Genomic DNA, 26,645 nt, shown 5'->3' with positions numbered 1-26,645 from the left:
ATGTGAGCTGGAAGCAGGCGGGAGGTGGGGGCGGGAGCCTGTTAAGTATTTATCCATTCATAGAATCAGAGAGTTGGGAGGGAGCCCGATGATCATCTAGTCTGATCCCCTGCAATGCAGGAAAATGCAGCCATCCCATACGGGGAATCGATCTTGCAACCTTGGCGTTATCAGCACCATGCTCTAACCCAGGGGTTCCCAACAAACTTTTCTCGAGGACCCCTCATTGAGCCGCTATTGTGACAAGGACCCCCATTAATTCCTAATCCTAAAATTAAAAAGTGAGAGCCAAATTAAGAGTCTTTTTATAAGAGTCCAGGGAGGAGGGAGGGGAATGGAGAAGACAGGGTACCTGCGCAGTAGCGCAAATGAAGCCGACGTGCGCAAAGCATCTTGGGGAGGTGAGCATTAGTAGAATGCGTGCGCTGCCTCTTTGCAAAACAGTAGTGTTTGTAAACGGCCACCTAACGGCATACAGCAGAACTACTGCCTCATCTAATTCTAGTTTTGCGCTAGACTCTGCTCATGCAGGAAGCGGCCAAAACAAAAAATCTGTTATCATACGAAATATATTTAATATATTTTTTATTCTAATAGCATCTTGCGGACCCCTCTGGCATAGCTCGCGGACCCCTGGGGGTCCGTGGACCACCTGTTGGGAACCACTGCTCTAACCAACTGAGCTATCCAGTCCAGGTTGGTTCTGGGCAGGCATAGGCAAACTCAGCCCTCCAGATGTTTTGGGACTACAACTCCCATCATCCCTAATGGGCCCAGTGGTCAGGGATGATGGGAGTTGTAGTCCCAAAACATCTGGAGGCCCAAGTTTGCCTATGCCTGGTTCTGGGTTTTTAACCAGGGTGACCTAGGGATGGTTTTATTTATCTTTATTTTTTTATTGCATTTACATTATATCCCACCTCTCCCCCCCCCTTCCAAGGAGCTCAAGGCGGCACACATGGTTTCCCACCCTACAACGACCCTGTGAGGTAGGTCCGGCTGAGAGGCAGTGACTGGCCCCAAGGTTGCCCAGCAAGCTTCGTGGTCTAGTGGGGATTTGAAACCCCGGCCTCACAGGTTCTGGACTGACCACAACATTCAGCATTTTGAAACTTATTTCCCTTCCTTCACGGGAAGTGCAGAATGCGGACAGGAGCGAGGTCTCATCGGCATCTAACACCTGATCTGAACCGGTTGCAGGATTGCCACGGGGTCAAGTTTGAGGTGTTGCAATTGGTGTACAAAGCCCTTAACAGCTTGGGATCAGCTTATTTCCGAGGGCGCCTTGCCCTCATGTATGGCCATTCAACCACTTTGATCTGCAGAAGTGGCACGGTTACAAGTGCCACATGATACCTGTTCTGCACCTGTAAGAAATCCATCTTTTAGTGCAACTGCACCTACAATTTGAAACTCCCCTGCCTATTGATACCCTCACTGTACTCTTTTTAGCACCAGCTAAAAAAACATCATCGTTTGAACAAGTCTACCCAGATTATCCAGAATGCTGGTGCGTTTTTAGTTTATTGCTGGTTTTGATTTTTTGAACATATGATTGGTTTTGCCAAATTTTTTATGCTATTTTTTGTAAACCACTTTGGGTTGTTCTTGGTGTTGCTTTAAAAAAAAGAACCAAGTGCTTTATGAATTTTATGAAATAAAATGCCCATGAAAATCCGTCGGCTTTTTAGTTTGGGCTCATCTGCACATTTTCCCAAGGGATTTCCACTGATGCAATGCATTTTCGGAGGTTATTTTCACCAGGGTTGGACAGTTGCATTGCAAAATTTGAGGAAGTGTGAAGTTCAAGGGATAGTGATGTTTCAGTTTGCGCACTGACTGGAAAGGTGAGAATCGGGTAGTTTCTCATTAAAATGGGGAGAAAAATCAAGTTTCTCCTGCACACCTACCACTGATCAGCTATTGAGGAGTGAGAAAACTGGGTAGGAGGGGAGGAAGAATGGAGCAGATGGAATTCTAAAATGTGCCACTTTGTGCTACAACAATTTGTTGCCATCCTCTCTTGCATATTGAAAAATTGCTACGAGAATGGCATTCGCTCTCACCGAATCTCATCCAAAGCCCCTACAGCAGAGATAAGGAATCTATTGGAGGGGCCACATTCCCTTCTGGACAACTTTCCAAAAGCCACATATGAGTGGTGGGCGGGGCCAGAGGCAAACATGGGCGGAGCAACGGATGCAAATTTTGCCTTTGTACACTAGGCTGGTTTCTACACACACGTCTTTGCCCTCCATACAAAGAAGCAAGAGGCACGATCAGTCCAAGGAAATGTTTCCAACCAGACAAAAGCACTCAAAGGGGATGGGAAGCAGGGCTGTGGCTTGGGGGAAGTGTTTTGAGGGCCATATAAACAGGCATGGAGGGCCACATTCTTCTACAGTTTTAGAAGGTCAACACAACATTGTCTTTGGGTTGTATCCAATAAAATTTGATTCAGAGAGCACCCATTAAAAGGAACGGGGAATAAGTTAGCTGCATCCATTCATAGGAATGCAGCTCTTTACTGCTGAAGAATGCAACAAGCTGAGAATCGCCTCGGCTGTGTTTCATTTTCTGAAATGCCGGCTTGCAGGAGGAGAATTTGCTAAAGGGACCCCCTTTCAAAGAAAGAGGCAAGCACTGTACTTTTCAATCAAGACCTTAAAAGCAATGCAAGGATGAGTGCCATGAGCAGGATTTATTTTGTAGGTAGTTGTGATCCAACTGTCCATACACCCTGCCCAGACTTGCGCCTGGGGAACATCACTTTTGCATTGGTTTGACTTCACCCCTGGATGCGCACTCCATTGTCTCTGGAGACAGACGGATGCCAACATTTTTTTCCAAAGCACTGCAGTGGCTAAGCAGTAACATGAAACTCGGAGGGAGAGGGAGAGGAGGAAGAATCAATGCAGGGCTTCCCAAACTTGTGTCTCCAGCTGTTGTTGGATTACAACTCCCATCATCCCTGACCACTGGTCTTCCCAGCTATGGATGATGGGAGTTGTAGTCCAACTGGAGATCCAAGTTTGGGGAAAACTGATCTATAGCTCCTTCCCGTTTTGAAGTTATTTTAGACACAAGGGATCTATTGACATGTGAAACTGCTTTCAGATAAGCTGAAAGAACTGGGCCCAGCATCCTGTTCTCACAGTGGCCAGCCACATGCCTCTGGGAACCTGAAAAGCAGGAGCCAAGCACAAGAGCCCTCTCCCCTCCTGTGTCTTCCAGCAACTGGTATTCAGAAGCCTACAGATTTCAACACTGGGGATAGTAGACCCCTGATCTACCCCTGGCCTACTCTGACAGGCAGCAACTCTCCAGTGGCTCCAGCAGAGGTCTTTCCCATCACCTGATTCTTCTCACTTGCGGATGCCATGAACCTGGAGCAAGTATTCTGCCACCGAGTTATGCCTCCCCCCAAAGGGCCTGGGACTAGTGGGACAAAATCAAACAGTGCATGCAAGAAGCATTATCATCATTATTATTTCTCCTCCACCACCTGGTACTTTCTCCGCTGGCCAGGTGAGACAAGAGAAATGGAGAACACTTCTGAATTGAGAATCTCTAGAAAACGGATGCAAGGTATAGGTAAATGGATTGAGGGCTCCACCACGCTCATTTAAACTTGGGTAGTATCGCAGCGCCACCTCGTGGATTAAAAAGAGAAAACACACACACACACATGCTCATTGAGAAGAAATACACTGTATCCAGCCAGATGTGTAAGAAGCTCACTAGTACGGTATGATGTGAAGGGGATGGCCTACCTGTTTGCCCGCCCCAACCCCACATTCTGGTATCAAGAGGTAAACTGCTCCTGAGCAAGGAGGCTCCATCCAAAAATGATCATGAAAAGTCCTGCTATATAAGGGTTGCACAGAAGGCTGAGCAGAATCTGCTGGGTGATTTACAGTAGGTCAGGAAGTTCCCAGCTCTCAAATTATTTACAGTGGGGATCATCCAACTAAGATCTACTGAAATTAACGGTAGATCTATTGAAAATAACAGTACAGCCTAGTCAACAGATCTCTGGACTTCATGGGCCTTGGGTCTTGTCCAGATAAGTCCTACTCAGAGTAGACCCATTAAGTTAATGGGCCTAGGTTAGTTATGTCCATTGTTTTCAATGGGCCTTCTCCCAAGTAGGAATAGGATTGGATGCAGCCCTGAGGTTTGATCCTGAAAGGCAGCACATCTGTTCTGGTTAAGAGAGTGGTGCTCCTAATGCCAAGGTCACAGAATCATAGAGTTGTAAGTGACCCCAAGGGTCATCTAGTCCAACCCCCTGCAATGCAGGAATCTCAACTAAAGCAAGATGGCCACCAAACTCTTGTGTAGGTTCATTCCCTTTATGGGACAGCTGCATATTCTTACATTGCAGGGGGTTGGATTAGATCAGTGATGGCCACAAGTGGCCGTCCAGCTGTTTTTGGGACTGCAATTCCCATCATCCCTGACCACTGGTTCTGTTAGCTAGGGATGATGGGAATTGTGGTCCCAAAACAGCTGGAGGCCCAAGTTTCGCCATCACTGGATTAGATGATCCTCAGGGACCCTTTCAACTCATACTACTCCATGATAATTGGGGACACTCCTTGTACAGGGGCAGTCTACCTGTAAATCTCAGGTGCAGGGGAGAAAGAATAGCAACGGAAGGCTGTTGCTGGCTTTTGGGCAGGGGACATTCGCAGCCCTATCCAGAGATTTGAACTTGGGACCTTCTGCACGCAAAGCAGGGGCTCTACCACTATGGGCCCTTCCCTTAAGACACAGGAAGTGTCAGACCCTTAGTTCCATGAAGCCCAGTAGTCTAGACGTCAGGATGAGACTCCAGGTGTCACCAGACTGCAACTCCCATCACCTGTCCGGCCATTGGCTATGCTTGCTGGGGCTGATGGGAGTGGTAGTTTAGAGACGTCTGGAACGCCAGAGGTTCTCTGCACTATCGGCGTGACTGCACGTTTTTTAAAAAAAAAACTGTTTTTAATATTGTGTTTTCACATTACAAAAGGGTGAGGAATCAGCAGCAGCAGCAACATCCAGAGCACCAAAGGATTCCCACACCTGCTGCAACCTCTGAGCTCCATCCCCTTTTCAGACTTCTGTGGAAAAGGTTCTAGGCTCTTATCCAAGACATCTGCGGTCCAGGATTAAAAGATCGAGAGCCAGGCTCCGAACTCTGCGCCCTTCGTTTCATCCTCTCGCCACCCCAACTCTGGAAACCTTGCCTAAATAAATATTTACTCCACCCGGAACAGGGCCCAAGTGCTGCGGTCCAACTGTCGGGCGGATTCCAGGCGCAGAGGGACTCTGCAGTTGCCATTGGTTGAGAAGATATTTCCTCGATTTAAAACAAAAACGGGAACGGGAACGGTTTCAAATGAGAGGCTTACCATCTGGCATGGAACATGTGGGCCGTAAGAGTTTCAGCTTCACAAAATACACACATGCTAAAGAATCCTGTCCCTTTGACGTCGATGCCTCAAAACCCACAAACACGAAATCTCAACATTCTTCCTGGATAGGAATGGCAAGAGGGAGCAGAATGTGGTGGCATGGAATACTCCCGCCAGCCATGCCCTCTTCAAGGCCATTCCATTCCATTCCCCCCACCATTTTCCTTCCCACCCCTCCCTGCTCAGCATTCTGTGGCCACTGAGCATGCTCAGCTCTATTATTAGGTGGTTCTAGATTTGGTTCTACCCCCACAACCCCATCACCATACTTTTTTGTGTACTTCAACCAACCTTAGGGGGTATCCCAAGCCTGCTGACACCCTCCCCCTCCACATGGGTGATGCCATTTTGGCTGTGTAAGGCTCTATGCTCAGAGAACGAGCCTGTTAAGAGCATACATATTACCGTATTGGCCTGAATATAAGTCTCACTTATATAAGTGACCTTACAATAACTGGCTTTTGCGATATCGCTGCTGAAACAGGCATACGGTAAAACAGAACGGGTGTGAGCACCTGTGGAATTTTAAGGGAGCGGCTTATATTCGGGTATTGTCCTTCCCTCCCCCCCCCCTCGAATTTTAAATGTGCGGCTTATATTTGGGCCAATACGATATATATAACTATTTCTATCCATGGTTAGCAGCCATGATGGTTGAGATTCAGTATACAGTGGTGCCTCGACTTACGAATTTAATCTGTTCCGAAGGCACCTTCGTAGGTCAAAAAATCCGTGAGTCGAAAAACGCCAATGGAAACGCGATTTCCCATAGGAATGCATTGGAAACGGAAAAATTCGTAAGTCGAAGCAACCCTATCTAAAAATTCGTAAGTCAAAAAATCCCTATCTAAAACCGCCGCGGTTTCCTTTTGGATGTTGAGACATTTGTAAGCGCGCGGCCATTACCCCCATTCGCAAGTCGAAAAATTCGGTTGTCAAGTCATTCGTAATTCGAGGTAGCACTGTATCTCTTTCCGGAAACTGCAAGAGAGGAGAGTACCCTTGTGCTCAGGTCCTGCTTGCGGGTTTGCCCACGGGCATCTGATCAGCCACTGTGAGAACAGGATGCTGGATTGCATGAGCCGCTGGCCTTATCCAGCACGTTCTTATGTTCTTTAAATCCCACAGGCTCAGAAGGGAATCTCATTGCCTGAGAGCTTTCCCAAAGTCCCATCAGGTTGGATGTTGCTGGGAGGAGGATGCTGGGCCAGGGAGGCCTCTCGATCGGATCCAGGAGGGAAGTTTTTGCATTCCTAACGTTAAGACGTATGCACGCCATGGAAGGGGTGAGAAGAGGACAGAAACCCAGGGTTTGCACCACATCACTGTACCGTGGAAGTATGCGAGACCTTTCTAAATTTGTATCGACCGCATGAATTCATGGAATCTGGGACAGAGTCGCAAGGAGGGGTACGAAGAGGGCAGTGCTTCCGATTCCCCGCACGCAATGTGGAACTCTGTCCAGATTTCAGCTTTATGACAACAACAGAGGCAGTATGGCCTAGCAGTTAACAGAGCAAGAAGCAAACAGGTTCCAATTGTGCTTAGCTAAATGGCCTTGTCCGAAAAGCCGTCTCCCGACCTCAGCACCCCTCTCTTCAATGCAAGTGTGCGAACGATGACCTAACTTTAGAGGGCTGTTGTTAAAGGCTGCAGGACTTGGGAGGGAGAATCTCTCCGTTTCAGTGACTCGCTCTTCCAATCTTCAGTTCAAAGGACGGCTGTGTTCTGGTTCACTGGTGGTTTTTTGGAAAGGATTCAGCCTTGAAACTGAACTGAATCAAAACTCCCCCACTATCAAGTGACAAAACTCGTGGGCATTCGAAAAGCAGAAAGCAGCCTTAAACTTGGAACAGACCACTGCTCCATCAGTATGGCCTATACTGACTGGCAGCAGCTCTCCGGGGCTTCGGGCAGGGGACATTCCCAGCTGTACCTGGAGGCTGAACCCTGGGTCTTCTGCATGCAAAGCAGATGCCCTACCAGTGAGCTAAGGCCTTTTGGTAAATGCAGAGCTCATGTAATCACAAGCTTACCTCTGGAAGGCTTCCTCCAAATTTGCTCTCCTAGCAACCGATGTTTCCTCTCGGGCACCTGGGGGGAAAGCCATTTTGTTTGCTCAGGCTTTTAATGGGAGATAATTGTCCTGCTTTCCAACAGGGACACTCTTCTGCCGATGACTTAATTTGCCTGTTATTTTACTTTCCCTGTTTTGATTTGCCGGGGTGCCTCACAAGATCCATTTGAAAGCCTGGCTATAAATCTTCAGGGTAGGTTGTTTTGACGTTCTGAAGTGCTCTACCTGCGCTGCCCTACGAAAAACCATGTGCAATCTAAAAATCAGACAAACTACTACTACAAAAGTGAGCTTGTGGCTGGTTCCTCCCCCCCCCCCCAAAAAAGCTCAAGTTTCCAGATCTTGTCGTTGCAAGCTTCAGCTAAACATGAGTGGAGAGGATTCGTTGTAAGGTAAAAAATAAGGATGCTGAGCCGCCCCTACCCATCAGGGCTTCAGACCCTTCACAGCTCATGGTCACAACGCAACAGGAGCTGTTTAGTTTAGCTATGCACATCTGCTTGAATTTTGACACTCTGTAAAAGCCTTGGAATTCAGCTGCTGTTAACCTGCTGCTGTTTTGTCTTAGGGCAGAACTTGCTGCTGGAATACAGAGTATATATGGAGAAAAGGGAAGGAGCTTCAGCCCAGGGGAGAGCTCTGGAGAAGGGTGAGCTTTGCTCTGTTGCAGACAACCAGCCTTGCATGCAAGTGAGACCAGATTTGATCCTCAGCCCCCGGGGCTTTCTTTAAAAAGAAAGAAAGATAAAAAGCACACCACTCAGTTCCTAACAGAGAAGACAGAAGCCTTTGTAGAAACAGATACATTTAAGATCTTCTCGTGCTGAGAGAGCCGATGAAAAGCATGTACAGGAGCCCGACTTGAAGAACGATTATAAATAAAATTCAATCAAAAAAAGGAAGGAAGAAAAGGGGAGGGGGGGGGGGAGAGAAGGAAAATAAACACAAAATCTCCAAAGTGTTTTTATAAATACAGATATTAAGTCATTCCTTACCGCACGTCATCTGCACCGCCCCCCCTCCCATCCCCACTACAAGATATCCTTTCCAAAGATATGGATCTATCCAGTTAGCTTCAACTATTCCATACCTATTTGCAGAGAAATTGATCAAAGCACATATTTACTGATTATCTAAGCTACATGGCTCATGGGTTTAATGCTCTCCGCTTTTGCTACCCCACCCTCTGCAACTATTTTAAATCATCCAGCAGAACCAGGAATCAAATTATTTGGTGGGTGGGTGTTTTTTTATATATATAAAAAAAACCTACAAAAAGGGGAATAAAAGCAGCAGCCTAGAGTGTGTTTTTTTTAGAAAGGGGAGGGAAAGGGGAAATATCACATTCTTAATACTCAGGAAGCCCCCCTTTATTTTGAGCCTGTGGCAAAGGTTTTTTAAAAAAAGGAACGAAGTGGGTTTTAGAAGTTTAAGAGCCTTTCAACCTCACCAATATTCCTTTGTTAAGTTGGAAATCGAGAAGCCTGTGACTTTATAAAGTGAGCCACGGCCGATTTAGAAAAGGCACTAGCATTCGCCTCTGGGCTGAGGCAAAAGGATTTGGGAAAGATTTGAGTGGGGGCCTCTCAAACCAAGCCATAAGCCACACCTCAGCTATTATATGACATGCTCTTTTTCTTTGACATGGGAAGAGATTCTGCAGCGGCAGAGCTAGGGGAACCTCCAGGTATTGCTGAACTACAACTCCCATCAGTCCCAACCCAGCATGGGGTGTTAGTTCAGCAACATCTGGAGGGCCACAGGCCTCCCACATGTCTGTCACAGAGGAGGGCCCAGCAACGTCTTCCAGCAACTTTGGTCGCTCTAACCTTCGGCTCCCCAAGGTGATCGGGCCGGCAGCTGCCAACACCAGGGCTCCGACCACATTTGCCAAGGCCTTGGGAGCCAATCACGGGCAGTGGTAAAATACAACTAGCAAGTAGCTTCACAACCACCTACAAAATCTGGAACTGTGCTGCTCCTAGCTGTCATATTACGGGTGGAAGATGCACACATCTGAATTCTCTCTCTCGGACACACCAAGAGAAACCCTCTGCCAGGTTGACATCCATCCCATGCTAGGTTTTTCTACATGCAGGGTATCCTCAACACCCCTTCATGGGAGAACACCCACCAAAAGCCAACGCCATCTCAACTTGGAGCCTGAAAAAGTCCAAACCACGAGAAGATTCTTCCAAGTTGGTTAAGAAACAGCGTCCCTGGCAAAGCCTAGAGGCCTCTGTGAGATTTGAAGCCAAGAGAGGGTCATCTCCTGACCCAGTGGCTGAAGCATGCCCACCCTCCTCCACAAGCTCATTTGAGCACTACTCTGATTTACAGTTCCCTTTGCCCGCTTAGGAGGGTGAAGATTTGGGGTTCAAGCGAGACCAAGTTCCAAAAATCTGAATAGAGGAGCACCCCTCTATCTGCGTTTACAGGGCAAGTGAGTCACAAATGTTCCTCAACCCAAAGCACAGCAAAAACCGGTCCCTTCAGGAAACCCACTTGTCGCCTGATGGAGTCCTACTCTGAGTAGACCCACTGAAATGAATGGAGCAAAAGTCAGTTGTGCCCATTCATTTCCACTGGGTTGACTCCGAGTAGGGCCAACGCGGGAGGCAAATCTCCATGACGCACCTTGAGGGGGCTTTGCTCCCAACATGCTCAACATCGACAGAAAGTCTTCCGAAATCTACAGGCTCTGCATTTTAGAGAGATAAATTCTAACTGAACAGCTACACCTGGTGGCCAATTGCGAGGGGAGAAGAAAAAGAAACCCCAAAACAACCCTAACATGATCACAGACTTAAACTGCACTTGTTAAACACAGCTGTTTCAGGGAGGATTTTTTTTATTTAAAAAGTAACAATTAAGAAAAAACACTAACTATAAAAGCCTCCATTTAAAAAGAAAAAAAAGCACAGCAAACGCCACCTGGAGACGGACTGTTCAGACTGCTCAATCGACAATCTTTTCCAGCTGTGACTGGCAATAGTGAGAGTTTGTGAAAGCCAGGAGTAAATAATAGAAAGAAACCTTGCATTATTGTGACAAGTTAAGACCAAAAAAAAAAATGTACGTGCACTTCAAATGCACATCCTGCTACCATGAGGGGCCTGGACTAGCCATGATTGTGTGGGATGGCAGGAGGCAAAGATCCACTCGTACAAAGCAAACCAGCTACCTCTCTTGGCACAACAAGGCTCTCATGGGGACGGCAGCGCAAGCAGTGCCTTGCCCTCCCCCCCCCACTTCGCTATCGTAATCTTTACTTTTAAAAAGAAAAATAGCTCTTTGTGAAGAAAACATCTCTCACCCCAGATGCAGGACACAAGATGCTTCGTCAAGTGTGTCCCTTTTTTAAAAAATGATGAACGTCTTGGCCTAAGAGCAGACCGACGCGCTTGACAGCTGAGCACCAGCACGTGAAGCGATGGCATTTGGGAGAGAGGGGGAGGCAGCTCAACTATTCCTCTACCCTCCTCCACCCCCTGTGTTTTTCCTCTACAAACCGCTTCACACAACAGGAAGTTCCAAGGTGTGACTGGCAGTCGAATGCATCAAAAGAGACCAAAAGGCGGAAGGAGAGAATGCAGGGGTCAATTGGCAGATTCAGGGGGTTATGCAGCCTTCCCCCTCCCACCCTGGCATGACATGGGGAACCCCCTGGTGTCTCCAAAATGTGCAAACCCAAGTGAATACTGAAAAAGAGCTGAAGAATTCAAGAACTGATTCTGAGGTAAGTAAAAACAACACAACAATGCCATTTTGCGGGGAGAGAGGGAGAGGTAGGCAGAAACCGTTTTTCCTCTTGGCTAGCTAGTCTATTTTTAAAAGCAGGAATCCTACCTCACCTGCCCCGAGACGCGACTCATTTCTTCTCCTCCTCTGCCCCAAATTGCATTTTCTACAAATTTTTAAAGGTGGGTTGTTCTTTCCCCCTTCCCCCATCCCCAAAACTAAACCCATGAGCCAAACTTTTGTTTTTACCTGTACATCGCGGTATTTACCCCAGAGTCGGGAATAAGATACCTAGGGAGTCCCATACGCTTTTGTTTTGTTTTCCTGCCGCTACCACTAATTTTGGTCTTGGAACCGGGAGGGGTGTAGGTGGGTGGGTTGGAGGGAGGAAAAACAGCGCCTTCACTCCTGCGCTATGCTCCTCAGGACGTACTTCACCGTGTAGGCGAAGGCCGCAAAGCCGACTATAACAAACAAGTTCGCCAAAGCTCCGCCCAGGAGTCCATGGTTCCGATTGGCCTGCTGTAGGCCGGGGTGGTTGTTGGCAGCGGCCAATGGGATGTGACCGTTGAGGAGGGGCAGCCCGTTCTGGACGTGGTGGGCTTCCCCGTCGGGGACGACGTCCGGGAGCGGGAGGGTCAGGGGCCGGCTGTGGAGATCTTCTCGCGCCTTTTGTTTCTGCTTGATTTCCTGGGACAGGATAAAAAACAGGGAAGGGAGATCAGCGAGGGGCAACGTCTGCACTGGTGCTGTTGTTGTAAATTGAATTTATATACTGCCCTATACTCGGGGGTCTCAGAATAAAATCAAGATATAAAACCACAAAATAAATAAAAACAAAAACAACCCAATAGTCCTCCTGCCCGCCCCCCCCCCAAACATTTTAAAAGGGCATAGGATGTAAATCAGATCAACCAAAGGCCTGGTTAAAAAGGAATGTTTTTGCCTGGCAGCTAAAGGTGTATAATGAAGGCACCAGGCGAACGTCCCTGGGGACAGCATTCCACAGATGGGGAGCCATTGCAGAGAAGGCCCGTTCTCTCGAGGAGGCGGCACAGGGAGAAGGGCCTAAGAAGATGATCTCAGGGTCCAGGCAGGTTCATATGGAAAGAGGTGGTCCTTGAGGTGTTGTGGTCCCGAGTTGCCGGAAGGAGGCGTACAAGGCGCCAGTCAGTGTAGACTATACCAAGCTAGATGGACCTGTTAGCATAAATCCTCTGCATGGCACAGATGCTGCATGTGGATGAATGTTTACTTTATGTGATTGCTGTAACTTTCCCACACAGGAGCTCAAGCTGTAACCTGATCTCCTGTCATGTGATGTTCTTTGTTCTCTTTCTACTTTCACTTTCTTCTGAACTGGAGAGTGATGGCTGAACACACACTCTCTGAATAAACGTAGATTAGCACCTACGATTGTTTGCTGTCTTCTTTACCGAAGCCAGTGGCAGTAGTAAGAATATTGGTGATTTACACCCCAATATTCCAACAGTGGTAGCAGAGGATGGTTGAGCTCTGGTTGCGATCCACGGACCTCTGAAAAGCGTAAACTGGCAAGGAGGCCTCAATCTGCAGCAGCTGATCCTGAGGAATTTCGCCTGCTTGGGAGTCACCGGTTCCTGCGTTCCAGGGGAGGAAGTGCACGGATAGTCTGCGTTCCTTATCACCGGAGCAGTGAGTAACCGGGACTGATTTATAGCGGCAATAAAACCTCTAAAGCGGCAGCTTAATTGCAGATGCCTGCCGAAAGCCTAATTTGCAGCTTCTTAGTACTTTGAAGTCAGAAGCTAGCAGCACGCTTACAGATGCAAGATGGCTAAAGCCGGGGATTCAGATCAAACACCCAAGAGTTTGTGTCCTTTGTTAAATGACTCAAATTATGCAACGTGGAGTGTTAAAATGGAATGTGTTCTTATCCGGCAAGGACTTATTGAGTTGATTCAGAACGCACCGCCCGTTTTGCCAGGCCACAGGTGGTTGAATCGCAACGCACAGGCAAGGGCAACAATAGTTCTGCATTTGGACCCATCACAGCTGGTTCATATTCGGAACTTAGATAATGCTTATGATGTTTGGACTCATCTTCGGGACGAGCACCTGAGGTTGCGCGCCGGATCAACAACATTATTCTTTCAGAGATTAATTAATTTGCGTCTGAAGGAGGGAGGAGACCTGAGAGCCCATTTGCATCAGATGTGTCAACTACGCCAGGAGCTAGCTGACAGAAACGTCAATTTGGATGACGACATTTATTGCTTTACAGTGCTAAATAGCCTTCCCAAGTCCTATAATGCTATTGCAGCCCAGCTGGGGGCTCAAGACCCTCAGCAAATGACTGCAGCAGGAATTTATGCTTCATTGCTTAATGAGGAGGACAGGACCCGCGCACAGGCGGAGGCCAACGGGGAGCGCTACTCACCCTCACCTGGTGTATCTGCAGAGACTGCACAAGCCCTTAAAACTGTGGTCAGATGCCAGTTATGCAATATTCCTGGGCACACAGCCAAGACATGCAGACGACCCCAGAAGGACTCAGGAAGTCAACAACAGGCTTCTGGGCCTAAGGGGCGAGGCAGCGGCGGTAGCGGCAGCAGCAGCAGCGGCGGCAGCAGCAAGGGCCCTACAGCACGCAAAATGCTTGTAATGCTCACTCAGCTTGATGACCAAGACGACGACGGGTCTTATCTGATCATAGATTCGGGATCTTCGCACCATCTGGTGAACGACAAGAGACTGTTCCAGACTTTCGAGAAGCTGGACTCCATCGTGTCACAGGCAGATGGCAATTCTTTGAAATCCATTGGAAAAGGAACTATTTTTCTGAAATCTCTAAATTTGAGTATCAGTAATGTGTATCTTGTTCCAGAGCTGAAGCAAAACCTTTTCAGTGTTTCTCAAATTGATGAGAAGGGGTTTGAGCTGTGTTTTCACAGGGGCACCTGTGTGATTTCTAAAAATGGAGAAGTTCTTTTAAAGGGACACAGAGACAAAGATAACCTTTTCAGATTATCTTATGATAAAAGTGATGCATGCTTTAACGTTGTTGATGATTGTTTAACAGGTCCAGAGGAGCCTAAGCAGACACAGAAGCAACCACCCAAGAAAGGCCTAACACGTTGTTTCCAGATCGTTTCTGCTGGTGTTTTTGGTCCTATGCCAGAGTCCCTTGGCAAGGCAAAATTTTATCTTCTGATAACTGACCACTTCTCTAAGTATACGTGGTTTTATCCTCTGCAAAAGCCTCAGCAGGCTATTGTGAAATTTTCTGAATTTCATGCTAAGGTTGAACTGAAACATGGTTGTAAAATTGAATGTTTGTTAACCAATGACATTCCTCTTTTTACTTCACAGGAGTTTCAAGCTTTTTTTGATGACAAAGGCATTCACCACAAGTTTGCCAAAACCCAGGCAGCTTGGGACAAAAGCTTATGTGTTAAGGTTAACACTAAGTTAGAAGCAGGCATGCAGGCGCAACTGCTGAGTTCAGGATTGTCTGAACAACTGTGGGCTGAAAGCATCTCATTTTTCCTTTACCAGTGGCTCAGACAGGTTCCTAAAGGACAGAAGCGTTCTCCTTATGAGATTCTGTTCCAACATAAGCCTGATGTGAGCAACACTAAGGTTTTTGGAACCAAAATGTGGGTGGCTTCGCTTGAGGGCAAGCCAGTCCAAGGCATTCTGTTGGGTTTTGAGGAAGGTCAATACAGAGTTATGTTGCTTTCTTCCAATGAGGTGATTCTTACTCAAGAGGTAGAACACACTCCTACGCCACAAGAAACATATGTTCTTGATGAATTTCCCATAGGTGCCAATGATTTTGATGCTTCCTACACTGACACAAGTGGTAGTGATAATGACTCCTTTGCTGAAGGCTCTACCCCGAGTAGCTCTGACACAGGGGAGACAGTCATACACAAAGGAACTCATGCTGTTTTTAACAGACCATCATCAGATGATGAGAAAGTGCTTGAAGCACTAGATCCACTGTTTACCATTGGTATGAGTTCTCCCAAAAGTCCTGAAGGGGAGAATCTCAGTAAACAGGATTTGCACCTCTCACGCAGGTCTGAGAGGATTAGAAGAGGACCCAAGAGGTATTCTCAGGAGTTTGCCAACACAGCAATTGCAAATTTAGCTGTGCTTAGAACTCCAAAACAGGCAGCAGTCACACAGGCTAAGCCCCAACAACAGGTTGTCAAACGCAACACTGTTTCTGTCAACAGAGCAACTGCTCTGGTCCCCTGGAAGCCAAAGCTGGTCAATCCAGTCTCAGAGAGTTCCACAGCAGGAAAGTCCTATTTTGTTTATGACAACTGTCTGTTCACTTCTCTTAATGATGCTCTCACATTTGCATCTTTTTCCATTTCAGGATTCAGGGGAGATGTTAGCATAAATCCTCTGCATGGCACAGATGCTGCATGTGGATGAATGTTTACTTTATGTGATTGCTGTAACTTTCCCACACAGGAGCTCAAGCTGTAACCTGATCTCCTGTCATGTGATGTTCTTTGTTCTCTTTCTACTTTCACTTTCTTCTGAACTGGAGAGTGATGGCTGAACACACACTCTCTGAATAAACGTAGATTAGCACCTACGATTGTTTGCTGTCTTCTTTACCGAAGCCAGTGGCAGTAGTAAGAATATTGGTGATTTACACCCCAATATTCCAACAGGACCAAGGTACTGAGCTTCCTAGGTACCCTCCCTGCCTTTAGCTGCAATAAAATCAATGCCATCAAGGTCGCCCAGAAAGGCCGTCTTATACTGGTTTAGATCCATTGGTCAATTTAGCTTGTCTGACACTGAATGCCACCTTGGACAACAGGTCAGTCATTTCCAGGCAGGCCTGGGGGGGCGGGGATAGACTCCAGCCTAAAATCCCAGTACAGTACAGACAATACTGAGCTGGATGGACCAATGGTCTGACTTGGTATAAGGCAACTTCCTGTGTTCCTGTGATACTAGAGGTAACCTACAGCCAACTGTGACGATTGCACCATGCACACTGATCCCATTTTGCTAATGCCCGTTTCCAAATGTTCAAGCTTACCTCCACCACGTCAGGGAATAATTCACAGAAGACTTTGTCTTTGACGTTAAATGCTAAACTCTGTGATGCAAGCTGCCTTTTCTGTTGAAAGACAGGGAACAAAAAGAAAGGGCAGGCATCAGTTTGGAGCCGGCATTTTTGCAAATGAAACAAATGCACCTTCGAGGACCTCTGCAGCATTCACTTATTTATTTTTACATAAGCAGCAAGCAGATCCTGCCCTGGGAGATTACTTACTGTGAACTCTGACGTTTCTATACTGCCCAGAGTGGGACCTTTTTCAACCATAAAACTAAGAAGGCCTGTTAAGATGGTCGAGACCGACCACGCTGGGTTCCATGTGTCTGGGTGGAAGTCGGTAATCGAAAGACATAACCTGCAAGGGAAAAGGTCAGTACAAAATTAGATAAAACTCCACCCAAGAGCATCTGGACTACATTTTTACCAAACCACCTCACCACCACCACCACAAAAACCCCACTCATTTAAACAAGAGAAAGAAAGAATGTTTTGCATCACCACAACCAAAGAATCATGTGAACTGTAGGTTGTTAAAGTAGCTGGGAATTGTAGTTCTATCAAGCGTAAACTACAGTTCTCAGGATTCTTGGGGGCAGGACACCGTTTAAATGTATGGCACAAGATATGTATATTGGTATATGAGACAACAACCTCAATATAGGTATCTGAGAAAATAAGAACAGTCCTGATTAGGAAGCAAGTGTGAAACTATAGCTCTGTCATTAGCACCCCAGGGCAGCGTTATCAAATTCACTGCCTATTTCTGCCTCTTTCAAATACAGCAGATCCTCCAAAAAGTATTTTCAAGGTCCCTCTCACTTTCTGCGCATTATATTCTGGCAAGTGACATGTGGTTCTTTAACAAAAGGTTGGATTAGGATATTAACAAAATATCTACTTACCGGTACACTTATTTCAGATTTTGCAAAGACCTCCCTACACATGAGAGAAAATTCTATCCATTCTCTTGCCTCTCTCTCTCTTTCCTTTTCCCTGTTTATGATGGTGTCCTTGAGCATCGATAACGTCAGCTAGCGCTGACGAGTTCTTTATAAACTCTTTGTTTATCCCTCCAAAGAAACAAGTTTGCTGGCCTCTGCTGTATATTAAGCCAAAAATCTTACCACGGGGTTGAGCAAATTTCCAAGCTCTTTATACAGCATGAGCTTTCTAGAAGGTGAACAGTCTTAAAACGGGCTTGAGAGAGTCTGGAAGCTGGCCGTGCCCAGTAGGTTTTAGAAGGATTTGATAAAGGTTACTTTGCCTACTTGCAATGAAACAGACAGCTTAAAACGTGGCTAGAAAAGAGAACTCACATGTGGTCCCATCACCATCTTATCTATTTCAATCTACTCTTGCCTCTGGCCTGCCCATCACTGGCGAATGTACACTCACACCCAGAGGTTGCCTAGAAGGGAAAGCTATAACCCCCCCCCCAAAAAAAACCCTGGATTACTACAATGTGCTCTATGTGGGGCTGCCCTTGAAGATGGCGCTGAAGCTCCATTTAGATTGCATATAATTCTTGAAGATGCAAAGCTTCAGCCTGGCATCTGACACCTGAGATGGTTGTGATTTGCTTAAAACTGTTCTTAAAGTCATATTTTAAATTGTTTGCAACCCACACTCTGGGAACTTAAGAGCGGGAGGAAGGAAATTAAATTAAATTAACAATACTCAGGTCCCTGGGCTGAAAAATATTCCTTGTGTCTTGTTTAATAGCAGAGCCTGTGCTTTCTACGCAGGAGGGATCATTTGCCACATAAATGAATCCCAGGTTAACAAAGCTGAGAATCGCCTAGACTAGAGGAGATTGGTCAGCCAGAACAGACAATGTCTGGATACAGATAGGCCTAGAGATTGCCTCTGCAAAAGCTAGTTTCCTGATGGGACAAAAGGGGGGCGGACCCCTTGGCATAGATATCTGTGGACCGGCTTAGATCCAACATATCAGAGTGAGGTGAGGTGGGGGAGAACAGTATTGAGGGCTGACTTAGTACCCTCCCATCCCTTACCCAGCATTGGATTTTAGAATCCAGCTTTCTAGAAGACACGGTTCGGCTTTGAAGTCTTTGACTGTAACAGTAGGGACAGGCAGACATTAAAGGAGACTACTTACCTTGTATTGCATTTAAATCTTCCATTCGGTGTTATCATATAAATACTAGGAGGTTTGAAAGGAAATTCTCTGGGGAAGATTAGTTTCCCGTGATAATAGCCACCTAAAGTGCCGGGAAGGAAATAAAAAACCACCCTTATTCAATTAGCAGCGAAGGTTTGCTCAAAATCAGCCTGGCAGATACACTGAACACCCGACGGCAATTCAAACACACACATCCTATTCAAAACCACTGCTACCACCCCACCCCACCCCCACAAAAAACTACAAATGGCTGTCAACGGCAATCAAACTGGTTGCGTCAAATACGAAGCAGGACTGAGGCCACCAAAAAGAGAGATTCAGCTTTATGGGCTGTGGTAGCCTCTAAACAACTTATCTAGGCACAGTAGTAAGAAACGCCTGTAGGAAAAGGGAGAGATCGGACTGCAGGGGCTCTCTACCAGCTCTGATGAAAAGACAAGCACCTTTGGCCTCTTCCTCTCCAAATCTTTCCATTCCAGCCAAGTTAGCTCACTGTAAGAACTAAGGACGAGGGCCCATGTTTGCTTTACCCCTCTCTTGTCCTTTCGTGTCGTGTTTTTTTAGGACTGCGGGTCAGAGGACAGGGAATGTCTTAGTGATATTTGTAAGCCACTCTGGGAGCCTTAGAGGTGTGTCTCTCTGTGTGTGTGAAGGGATATAGATAAATGGTTGAGATATAGAAGGGGGAAGTCACCAAGTACCACCAGCAACGACACAGATCTAAAGCACATATTGTTGGTGTTGTTAGAGCATTTTGAGGAAGGCTTGTTTGCGTCATAGTCTAGCTTTGTTTTTATCTGGCGTTTCAAATGGTAGCTGCGATTTACCTTCGTAAGGCGTCAACTCGGGTCCCCGTACAACATAGTGCCTAAGGGAAAAAGGAAGAACTTTTATTGCACAGTTTCCAAGGGAAGGGGGATAGGGAAGGGGGAGAGAGAAAGGGAGAGAAATAAGTTACACATTATATCCCCACTTCAAAAAGCAGGTTCGCCATAGGCAGCCCTGCAGGAACGCTGTATAGTTTCATGATGTGGGGTAGAAGAATCATCCTGTGTCTAAAAACACTTACAAGTGGATGTGATTTCAGTTAAATTTGGGGCATCACAGAGCAATGTTGGCAATGATTCATTTGATAAAGAGAACAGATCCTAGGCTTGCGATTAATTTTCTTCCTGTGACACCTCTCATCATGTTATGTGCATTTACACACACACACACACACACACACACACACACACCAGTGTGGTTTAGTGGTTAAGAGTGCTAGGTAGAGGCCTGGGAGACCAGGCTTCAAACCCCCCACTCAGCCAGAGTGTCTCTGACCTTCGGCCAGTGACTGCCTCATAGCCTAACCTACCTTACAGGGTTGTTGTAGGGATTAATGGGGACACCAGTTGTGCCATGCTTAGCAATTTGGAGGAAAGGTGAGATATAAAAGCAGTAAGTAAGTTCTGAGTGCAGGCAACAACTGTTTTAGGTGTGTCCACCTGACAACTGTTTTAGGTGCGTCCAACTGAAATACAACCACGCATGTGTGCACTGGGCCTACCCCAGAGATGGCCAGAAAAGGGGGTGGAGCAGGCTTGCATGCGCTCCACTGCTATGTGCGGGGGTCAGGAATGCAATCCCTGTGCAAGACGGTCATTGCCTGTAGATATACGTGGAATGTCCCCTTAAGGGTCAACAGGCTTCTGTGTTTGTTGGAGGATTCCATCAAGCACGCTTTCAACATAAATAAAGAAGAGGGTCGTATCCAATGAAATCCTATGCAGAGTCTACCCTGTGTCCATCCATTTCAATGGGTCTACTCCGTGTAGGGCCAATGTTGATGACAAACCAAAAGGCTGTGACCCCTGCCCAGTTGGCTCCAGTTTCTTACCATTCAAGGATATTTGAAGGTAGAGGTTCAGCACATATATAAGGCACTGGGTCTTTTTTAATTCGCAGGTAGTCCTGTTTGAGTCTCTGGGTGGCTGTCGTGGGTGCTCGCTTATTACTATTGCTGCTCATCTGCCGACAAAGAGGGTGGGGGAAGGGGAAATACACACATTTATTTTTTTTCAGCATTTTTAACTTCCCTTTCAGCCAAAGAGGCTTTCAGAGCAGCTTACAAAAATCATTACTAAAGACAGTTTCCCTGCTCTCAGGGCTCACAATCTAAAAAGACACAGCACATGAGGAAAAGGGGGAAGGGAGGAGGAAACAGCAATGCTCAAGCGCAAGTTCTTCAAGCTGCAGTTCTTAAACTGCACACAGCCTTAGTCAGTGGTGGTTCTGGCCATCTTGATTTTTTTTTTTAAGTCTCTTTCCTATCCCCACCCCTAGTTCAGACCCAGGAGTAGAGCTGGTGACAATGTCGAGACCAGGAAGGACAACACAGTTCCTGCCTCACCAAACATACACACACCCAAGTTGTTTGTGTTGCCAGGGCAGACAGCAGCCAATGGCAAGAAGATCAACAGCGCCAGCAAGAAGACTTTCTACCATATGCAATGCTTCTATTACCCACTGCCAAACCAGGAGCAACAGCTGCCAATCTAATGGTCCGGAACCCAGCAACTGCAGGGGAGCAAAAAGCGGAAGGGCAGTACCAAGCTAATCAGAACTTTGACCGATGTCCTTCAATTTTACCCACCTTTCCGACACCTGCAGAACATCAGCCTTCACTATCAAGTCCCAGCTGCCTACAAGAGCCTTTGCAAAGGCCCTCAAAGAATTAACATGGACACATTTCCCCTGTCTGTCTCCCAACAGAGGTCACCATACAGGGTGATTAGAGCAGTTTCTGTGTCAAAACCAGGCCTAAACCCCAATTGAAATGGACGTAGAAAATCATTTTCCTGCAATAGCACCTCAATCTGGTCCATGTAAACCCACTAAAGAACTTTGCACAAAAAGAGGAGATTGGCAGTTAGTTAGATTTTCCGAATCCAGGAAGGGTTTCTTGAGGAGTTGTTTTCTCATTTTTTCAGATCATTTGCCTTAACTTTACACTCTGGGTAGGGGAGCAGCTTCTGGACTCAGAGAAAGGAGTGAAGGGGTGGGGTGGGGAGAAGCAGCTCAACGTTTTCTTGCGCAATATTGGTTATCGAAGGTCAAACTGATAAAAGCTCCCTTTAAGCACACCACGCTCAAACAAAATATTCCAAGAAAACTCTCAGGGTTATGACTGCTTGATCCAGCAGCACGATGAAGGTTAAGAAGCATAATGGGCGGTGGGGGGTAAGGAACAGCCTGGCTTGTCCCATAGAAGTTCAAGGACTTTTTTTTAAGAAAAAGAGGGGTGAATGGGAGCACAATAAGCTTTCTGAACTTGGTGAGAAGTCACCAACCAGAGTTGGGCTGGGGGGGGGGGGGAGAGAGAAAGGTCTCTGTACATCAGAGTCAAAAGCTGCTTTATTCTGGAATTAAATTTATCAGGAGATTATTAAAACACACATTCAAATTTGTCCTCAGTTATTCCCTTACTAAACGCATAGACAGGCATGATAAAAAGATGCTGCCAAAAGGAAATTCTGGCATGGATGCTGGCAGCAGTGTCTCTATAGCACAATGGTGGGAATCATTCAAAAATCTGAGTATATCCTTATGGCATAAGAATCTCTGGAACCTAGTTACAGCAGAAAAACACACACATACATTATGGGTCCCAAAGGGACAGGAAGATCACTTCTGCTCAATATGGTGGGATTTTATTTCAAATAGTTTAGTTTCAGATTTACAGATACACCCCCCCCCCAATGCTGTCTACATGAATATGGATGTCATGGTTTAAATTGGGTGTTATTATTTAATATGTTTAGGATTTATATGCCCTGCATTTAGTTGGATATATTAGAAATAGGCTAGCACTTACTAGACAACTTAACTGTTGTTAATAAGGCTGCATACCTGCCATTTCTCCCCATCCCCACAAAAAAGAAACTTGGGAATCGTAGTTTAACCCATCACACAGCTGCAATTCCTATCGCCCTTAAACTACAGTTCCAATGATTCTTCCAGGGGGCGTGCTTTAACGTATGGTGTGTACATGGATTAAGAACCAGCTATTCTAATTGATGGCTGCCCTCCCACATCCAGAAAATGTCCAAAGGCAATCTCTGAACCCCCATCCGTGGCAAAGATCCCAAACATTTAGCAGGACAGCTAAATAAAAAACCCATGTTCAATGGCAGTGCACCTCTGAAGACCACACATGGGGGACAAGGAGTGAGAGAAGGTTTGGGCCTTAGTATCTTGCTTTGCGCGCATCCCAGTCATGTGGGCTGTACAGGCTGCTGGACTTTATGGGCCTTTGGTTTGATCGAGTTGGGCAGCTGATTTGCTGGGATTAAAAACTTCAGGTGCAGAGGAAGTGAGACCAAGTGGCAGAGTGACAAACAACACAGCAAGGCTGCCACTTTTGAGATTCAGTCATTTGAATGGCCACTCTGGAACGTGATGACTAGACAGACTGGTCTGATGTACCAAGGATGTTATTATGAAAGGATCCAATAACTTTGCTGGGAACGGTAGTGCCAATCACCAGCAATCATCCCTGAGAGCCAAGGCCAGAACCTCCATGGTCAGGGGCAGTGAACCTCAGGGGCTGCATGTCCCATTTCACCGCTTGAGGTGAAATGGGAAGTGCCACCCTGCTCTGCTGCACTGGCCCCAGACCGACCACCATGCCACCTCTGCCACCGGCACAGAAGCAACGCTGGCACTGACGACAATTTACAGCATGCTATTGCAAGATTTTGGCGAGATCTCACTGGAAATTGGCTAAGTAGCTGCAAGAGAGTGGTACATCTCACTACACGACCAGAGACGCAAGTTACCAGCTCTTTAAAACTGGATGACGTACACCTAGCCCAATTCTCAACTGATTTGGCTTGGATTGCTTTAAAAGGGGATGAGACAAATTCATGAGGATAAGGCTTTCAACAGCAACTAGTTGTGGTTACTATATGCCACCTCCAGGATCAGAGGCAGAAGAATACATCTGAACAGCTGCCTGAGGTGATTCTCAGAGGCATCTGGTTGGCCACTGTGAGAAACTGGATGCTGGACTGGATGGAAATTAGATCCTCTGAAGAAGTAATACAAAAGTTTTGATGGAAGTGGAGGAGTAGAGAGATACAGTAGTTTTGATGGCTTTTTAAACGTTAGACAAAATCACCTAGATTTGTCAATGGCTACCAATCATGACTGCTTTACAGAACCCTCCAAAAACATAGTAAGCTGCCTTACTGATCTGTCCAGCTCAGTACAGTCTACACTGGCAGCAGCTCCTCGGGGTTCCAGATAAGGCCTTTGCCAGCACTACTTGAAGGCTCTAGAAGCTGAACAGGGGATTTTCTGTATGTAACTCATGAGCTCTACTACTGAGCTATGCATGGCCCTTCCATTAAATCAGAAAGCTGCCTTAACTAAATAGCACAATGGCCTAGGGTAAGTACTCTGAGTAGCAACGGCTCTCAAGGAACCAGAAGCAGTCTACAGAAGCTCTCAATTACCAGTTCCTGAGGAGTAAACAACATGAAGAAAATGTTGTTCTCATGCCTTGCTTATTGGCTATCCAGGGGCATCTAGCTGAACACTGCCGGAAACAGAAAACTGAGCTGGACAGAACTTTTGGTGTATCTTCTGAGGTTCTTGGACATGATACACAGGAACGGAGCAGAACATCTGTGTACAGAGATGGTAAAGGTAAAGCGACCCCTGACCATTAGGTCCAGTCGTGAGCGACTCTGGGGTTGCGCGCTCATCTCGCATTATTGGCCGAGGGAGCCGGCGTATAGCTTCCAGGTCATGTGGCCAGCATGACAAAGCCACTTCTGGCGAACCAGAGCAGCCCACGGAAACGGCGTTTACCTTCCCACTGTAGCGGTTCCTATTTATCTACTTGCATTTTGACGTGCTTCTCGAACTGCTAGGTTGGCAGGAGCTGGGACCGAGCAACGGGAGCTCACCCCGTCACAGGGATTCGAACCGCTGACCTTCTGATCAGCAAGCCCTAGGCTCAGTGGTTTAACTCACAGCGCCACCTGGGTCCCTGTACAGAGATAGACGATCTCTAAATAGAAGAGATAGAAGAGCTCTAGCAGCAATGGCTTCTGTCCAGTGTTAATCCTAGTTGGAGTTGACCCATTGAAAATAATGTACATGTCAAACTGAGGTCCATTGATTTTAATGGGCATGCTCTTGGATACAACTCAGTACAGAGATAGAAGATCTCTAAATACTGAGTTGTATCCAAGACCAGGCCCATTAAAATCAATGGACCTCAGTTTGGCATGTACATTATTTTCAATGAGTCAACTCCAACTAGGATTAACACTGGACCGAAGCCATTGCCTCCCCTTCCACAGGGGAGGGCTGTTGCAAACATGCCCTGTTTGTTTATTAGGTTTTAACCCACTTTTTAAGCAAATCTCCTCACAAAGCAGCAAGCTTAACATACAGCTAACAATACAAAACAAGTGTCTAAAAGTTTTGAAAAGTATTACCAAAGATTAAGAGTTAGCTAGCACATTTTAAAAGTCCAACCCCAGTATCAAAAAATGCAACAGGTTGTATTCAGTGTTGGTCCTGCTCTGAGCAGACTCACTGAAATTAATAGGCTTGATAAACATGGGTTGGTTAACCAAATGGACCTACTCCAAGTAAATCTAAGTTATATACATAGCCCAATGGGTTACAGCAACCCACTAAGTTCTACTTAAGACGCGTCAAAATCAATGAATCTCTGGTCATTGGTGTCCATTGGTTTTTATGCACCTGCTCTGAGAAGGACAAACGCCGGCGACAATCTGTAATATAAACAGAAACTTAACTGCAGCGCACCTTGTCCCCAAGCCCTGTAGAAGAGTAAGGTCGTGGGCTCCCCACAGACCGCTGACCGGTATACTGCTGCCAGTCAGTGCAGGCCTGAGCTACATGGGCCAAAGGTCGGACTCGGTGTAAACAGAGCTTCCCGTATCCTTATCTCAGGGGCCGAGCTCCGGCCCCGCGCTCCGAAAGCCCCAGGTTCAACCCCCGGCGACGTCTCCAGGTAAGGCCCTACGAAGCCCTGGAGAGCTGCTGCCAGCCAGTGCAGGCGGCAGTGGTTTCCAACGCGCCTTTTCCACTTCCTGCGGAGAGCCACCCCCAAAGGGAGAGGGGGTTCGGAGGCTCCCCACAGGCGCCGGCCTAGAAGGGACGCGGCCCTTTTGGTCGGAAACGACCATTCGGCTTCCCAGGCCAGAAGCTGCACCCCATAATAACAAAATAACATTCTCCCCCCCCCCCACCTATAGACACAAACCCGCTCCTCCTTCCTCGGCCTGCCTGGCTCCTTCTTTCCTCCTCCCTCCACTCCTCCTTCCCTTGACTCACCTCTCCCTGCTGGGCTCAGGGCCCCCCTGCGTGGCCTCGGGGCGGGGGAATGGGGGAAGGAGAGGAGCTGGAGCCGGAGTCGGCCTCTCAGCCTGGGCGTCTCGCTGGGTCCCTCAGACGCTCTTCCCGCCGCCGCCGCTGCTACCGCCGCGACCCTCCAAGATGGCTGCCCAAGGCAGGCGCCGAATAAAGACCGGCTTCCCGTTTTCCCCCCACCCACTTCCGGTTCCTGAGGAGGATGAAAATGAGAGGGAGCACTTCCAGAAGGCGACGCTCTGGGCCGCGGCCGGAGATGGGGGATTTGGAAGCTAAATGAACCATAGAGAAAGGTGTTTGTTTTTCTTTTCGTCACTTCCTGGGGAGAACGGAACCGATGTCATCACCATTGTAACCCCTCGCAAGATTGTACAGGAGTGCTTCGCCAAGAAGGTTTGCAGCACATTAAGGAGGCCTATGGGCAATAGAGATAGTAAAGTATAGAGTGATGTACGACTCCTTACTTTTTTTTTAAAGTTACAGGTAGGTAGCCGTGTTGGTCTGACGTAGTCGAAACAAAATAAAAAAATTCCTTCCAGCAGCACCTTAGAGACCAACTAAGTTTGTCATTGGTATGAGCTTTCGTGTGCATGTATCTGAAGAAGATCCTTTTTTTAAATTTAGGACTCTCAGTTTGATTTGAGATTTGTATGGCGGTTTTTCTAGCAACAGAAGCAAAGGGGAAAAGAGGCTCACAAGGATAACAAACAACAATAGATTCTTTTAAAAAATTAATATGATCGTACCAACCATAGC

The 26,645-nt window shown here is 46.9% G+C and overlaps 1 protein-coding gene across 1 annotated transcript; it reads right to left on the bottom strand.

Moving 5' to 3' along the window:
• Positions 1–8,326: 8,326 nt before the first annotated feature.
• UBE2J2 (ubiquitin conjugating enzyme E2 J2) lies at positions 8,327–26,020 on the bottom strand. The gene is made up of 7 exons (XM_035119978.2): positions 25,854–26,020; positions 20,374–20,504; positions 19,322–19,362; positions 18,471–18,573; positions 16,568–16,706; positions 16,331–16,411; positions 8,327–11,970 (listed from the first exon to the last, which is right to left on the bottom strand). The coding sequence occupies exons 2-7, from the start codon at positions 20,502–20,504 to the stop codon at positions 11,683–11,685; spliced, it is 783 nt and encodes a 260-aa protein (XP_034975869.1). The 5' UTR covers positions 25,854–26,020; the 3' UTR covers positions 8,327–11,682.
• Positions 26,021–26,645: the final 625 nt, after the last annotated feature.

The sequence above is a fragment of the Zootoca vivipara genome, chromosome 6, assembly GCF_963506605.1.
Source record: "Zootoca vivipara chromosome 6, rZooViv1.1, whole genome shotgun sequence".
NCBI lineage: Eukaryota > Metazoa > Chordata > Lepidosauria > Squamata > Lacertidae > Zootoca > Zootoca vivipara.
This window is presented reverse-complemented; position numbering and strand designations above follow the sequence as displayed.

Coding starts and splice junctions, on each gene's coding strand:
- UBE2J2 (XM_035119978.2), bottom strand. CDS start 20,504: ATGAGCAGCAATAGTAATAAGCGAGCACCCACGACAGCCACCCAGAGA. Junction 19,363..20,373: donor CCTTCAAATATCCTTGAATG/GTAAGAAACTGG, acceptor TTTTTCCCTTAG/GCACTATGTTGTACGGGGAC. Junction 16,412..16,567: donor TAGAAACGTCAGAGTTCACA/GTAAGTAATCTC, acceptor GTCTTTCAACAG/AAAAGGCAGCTTGCATCACA.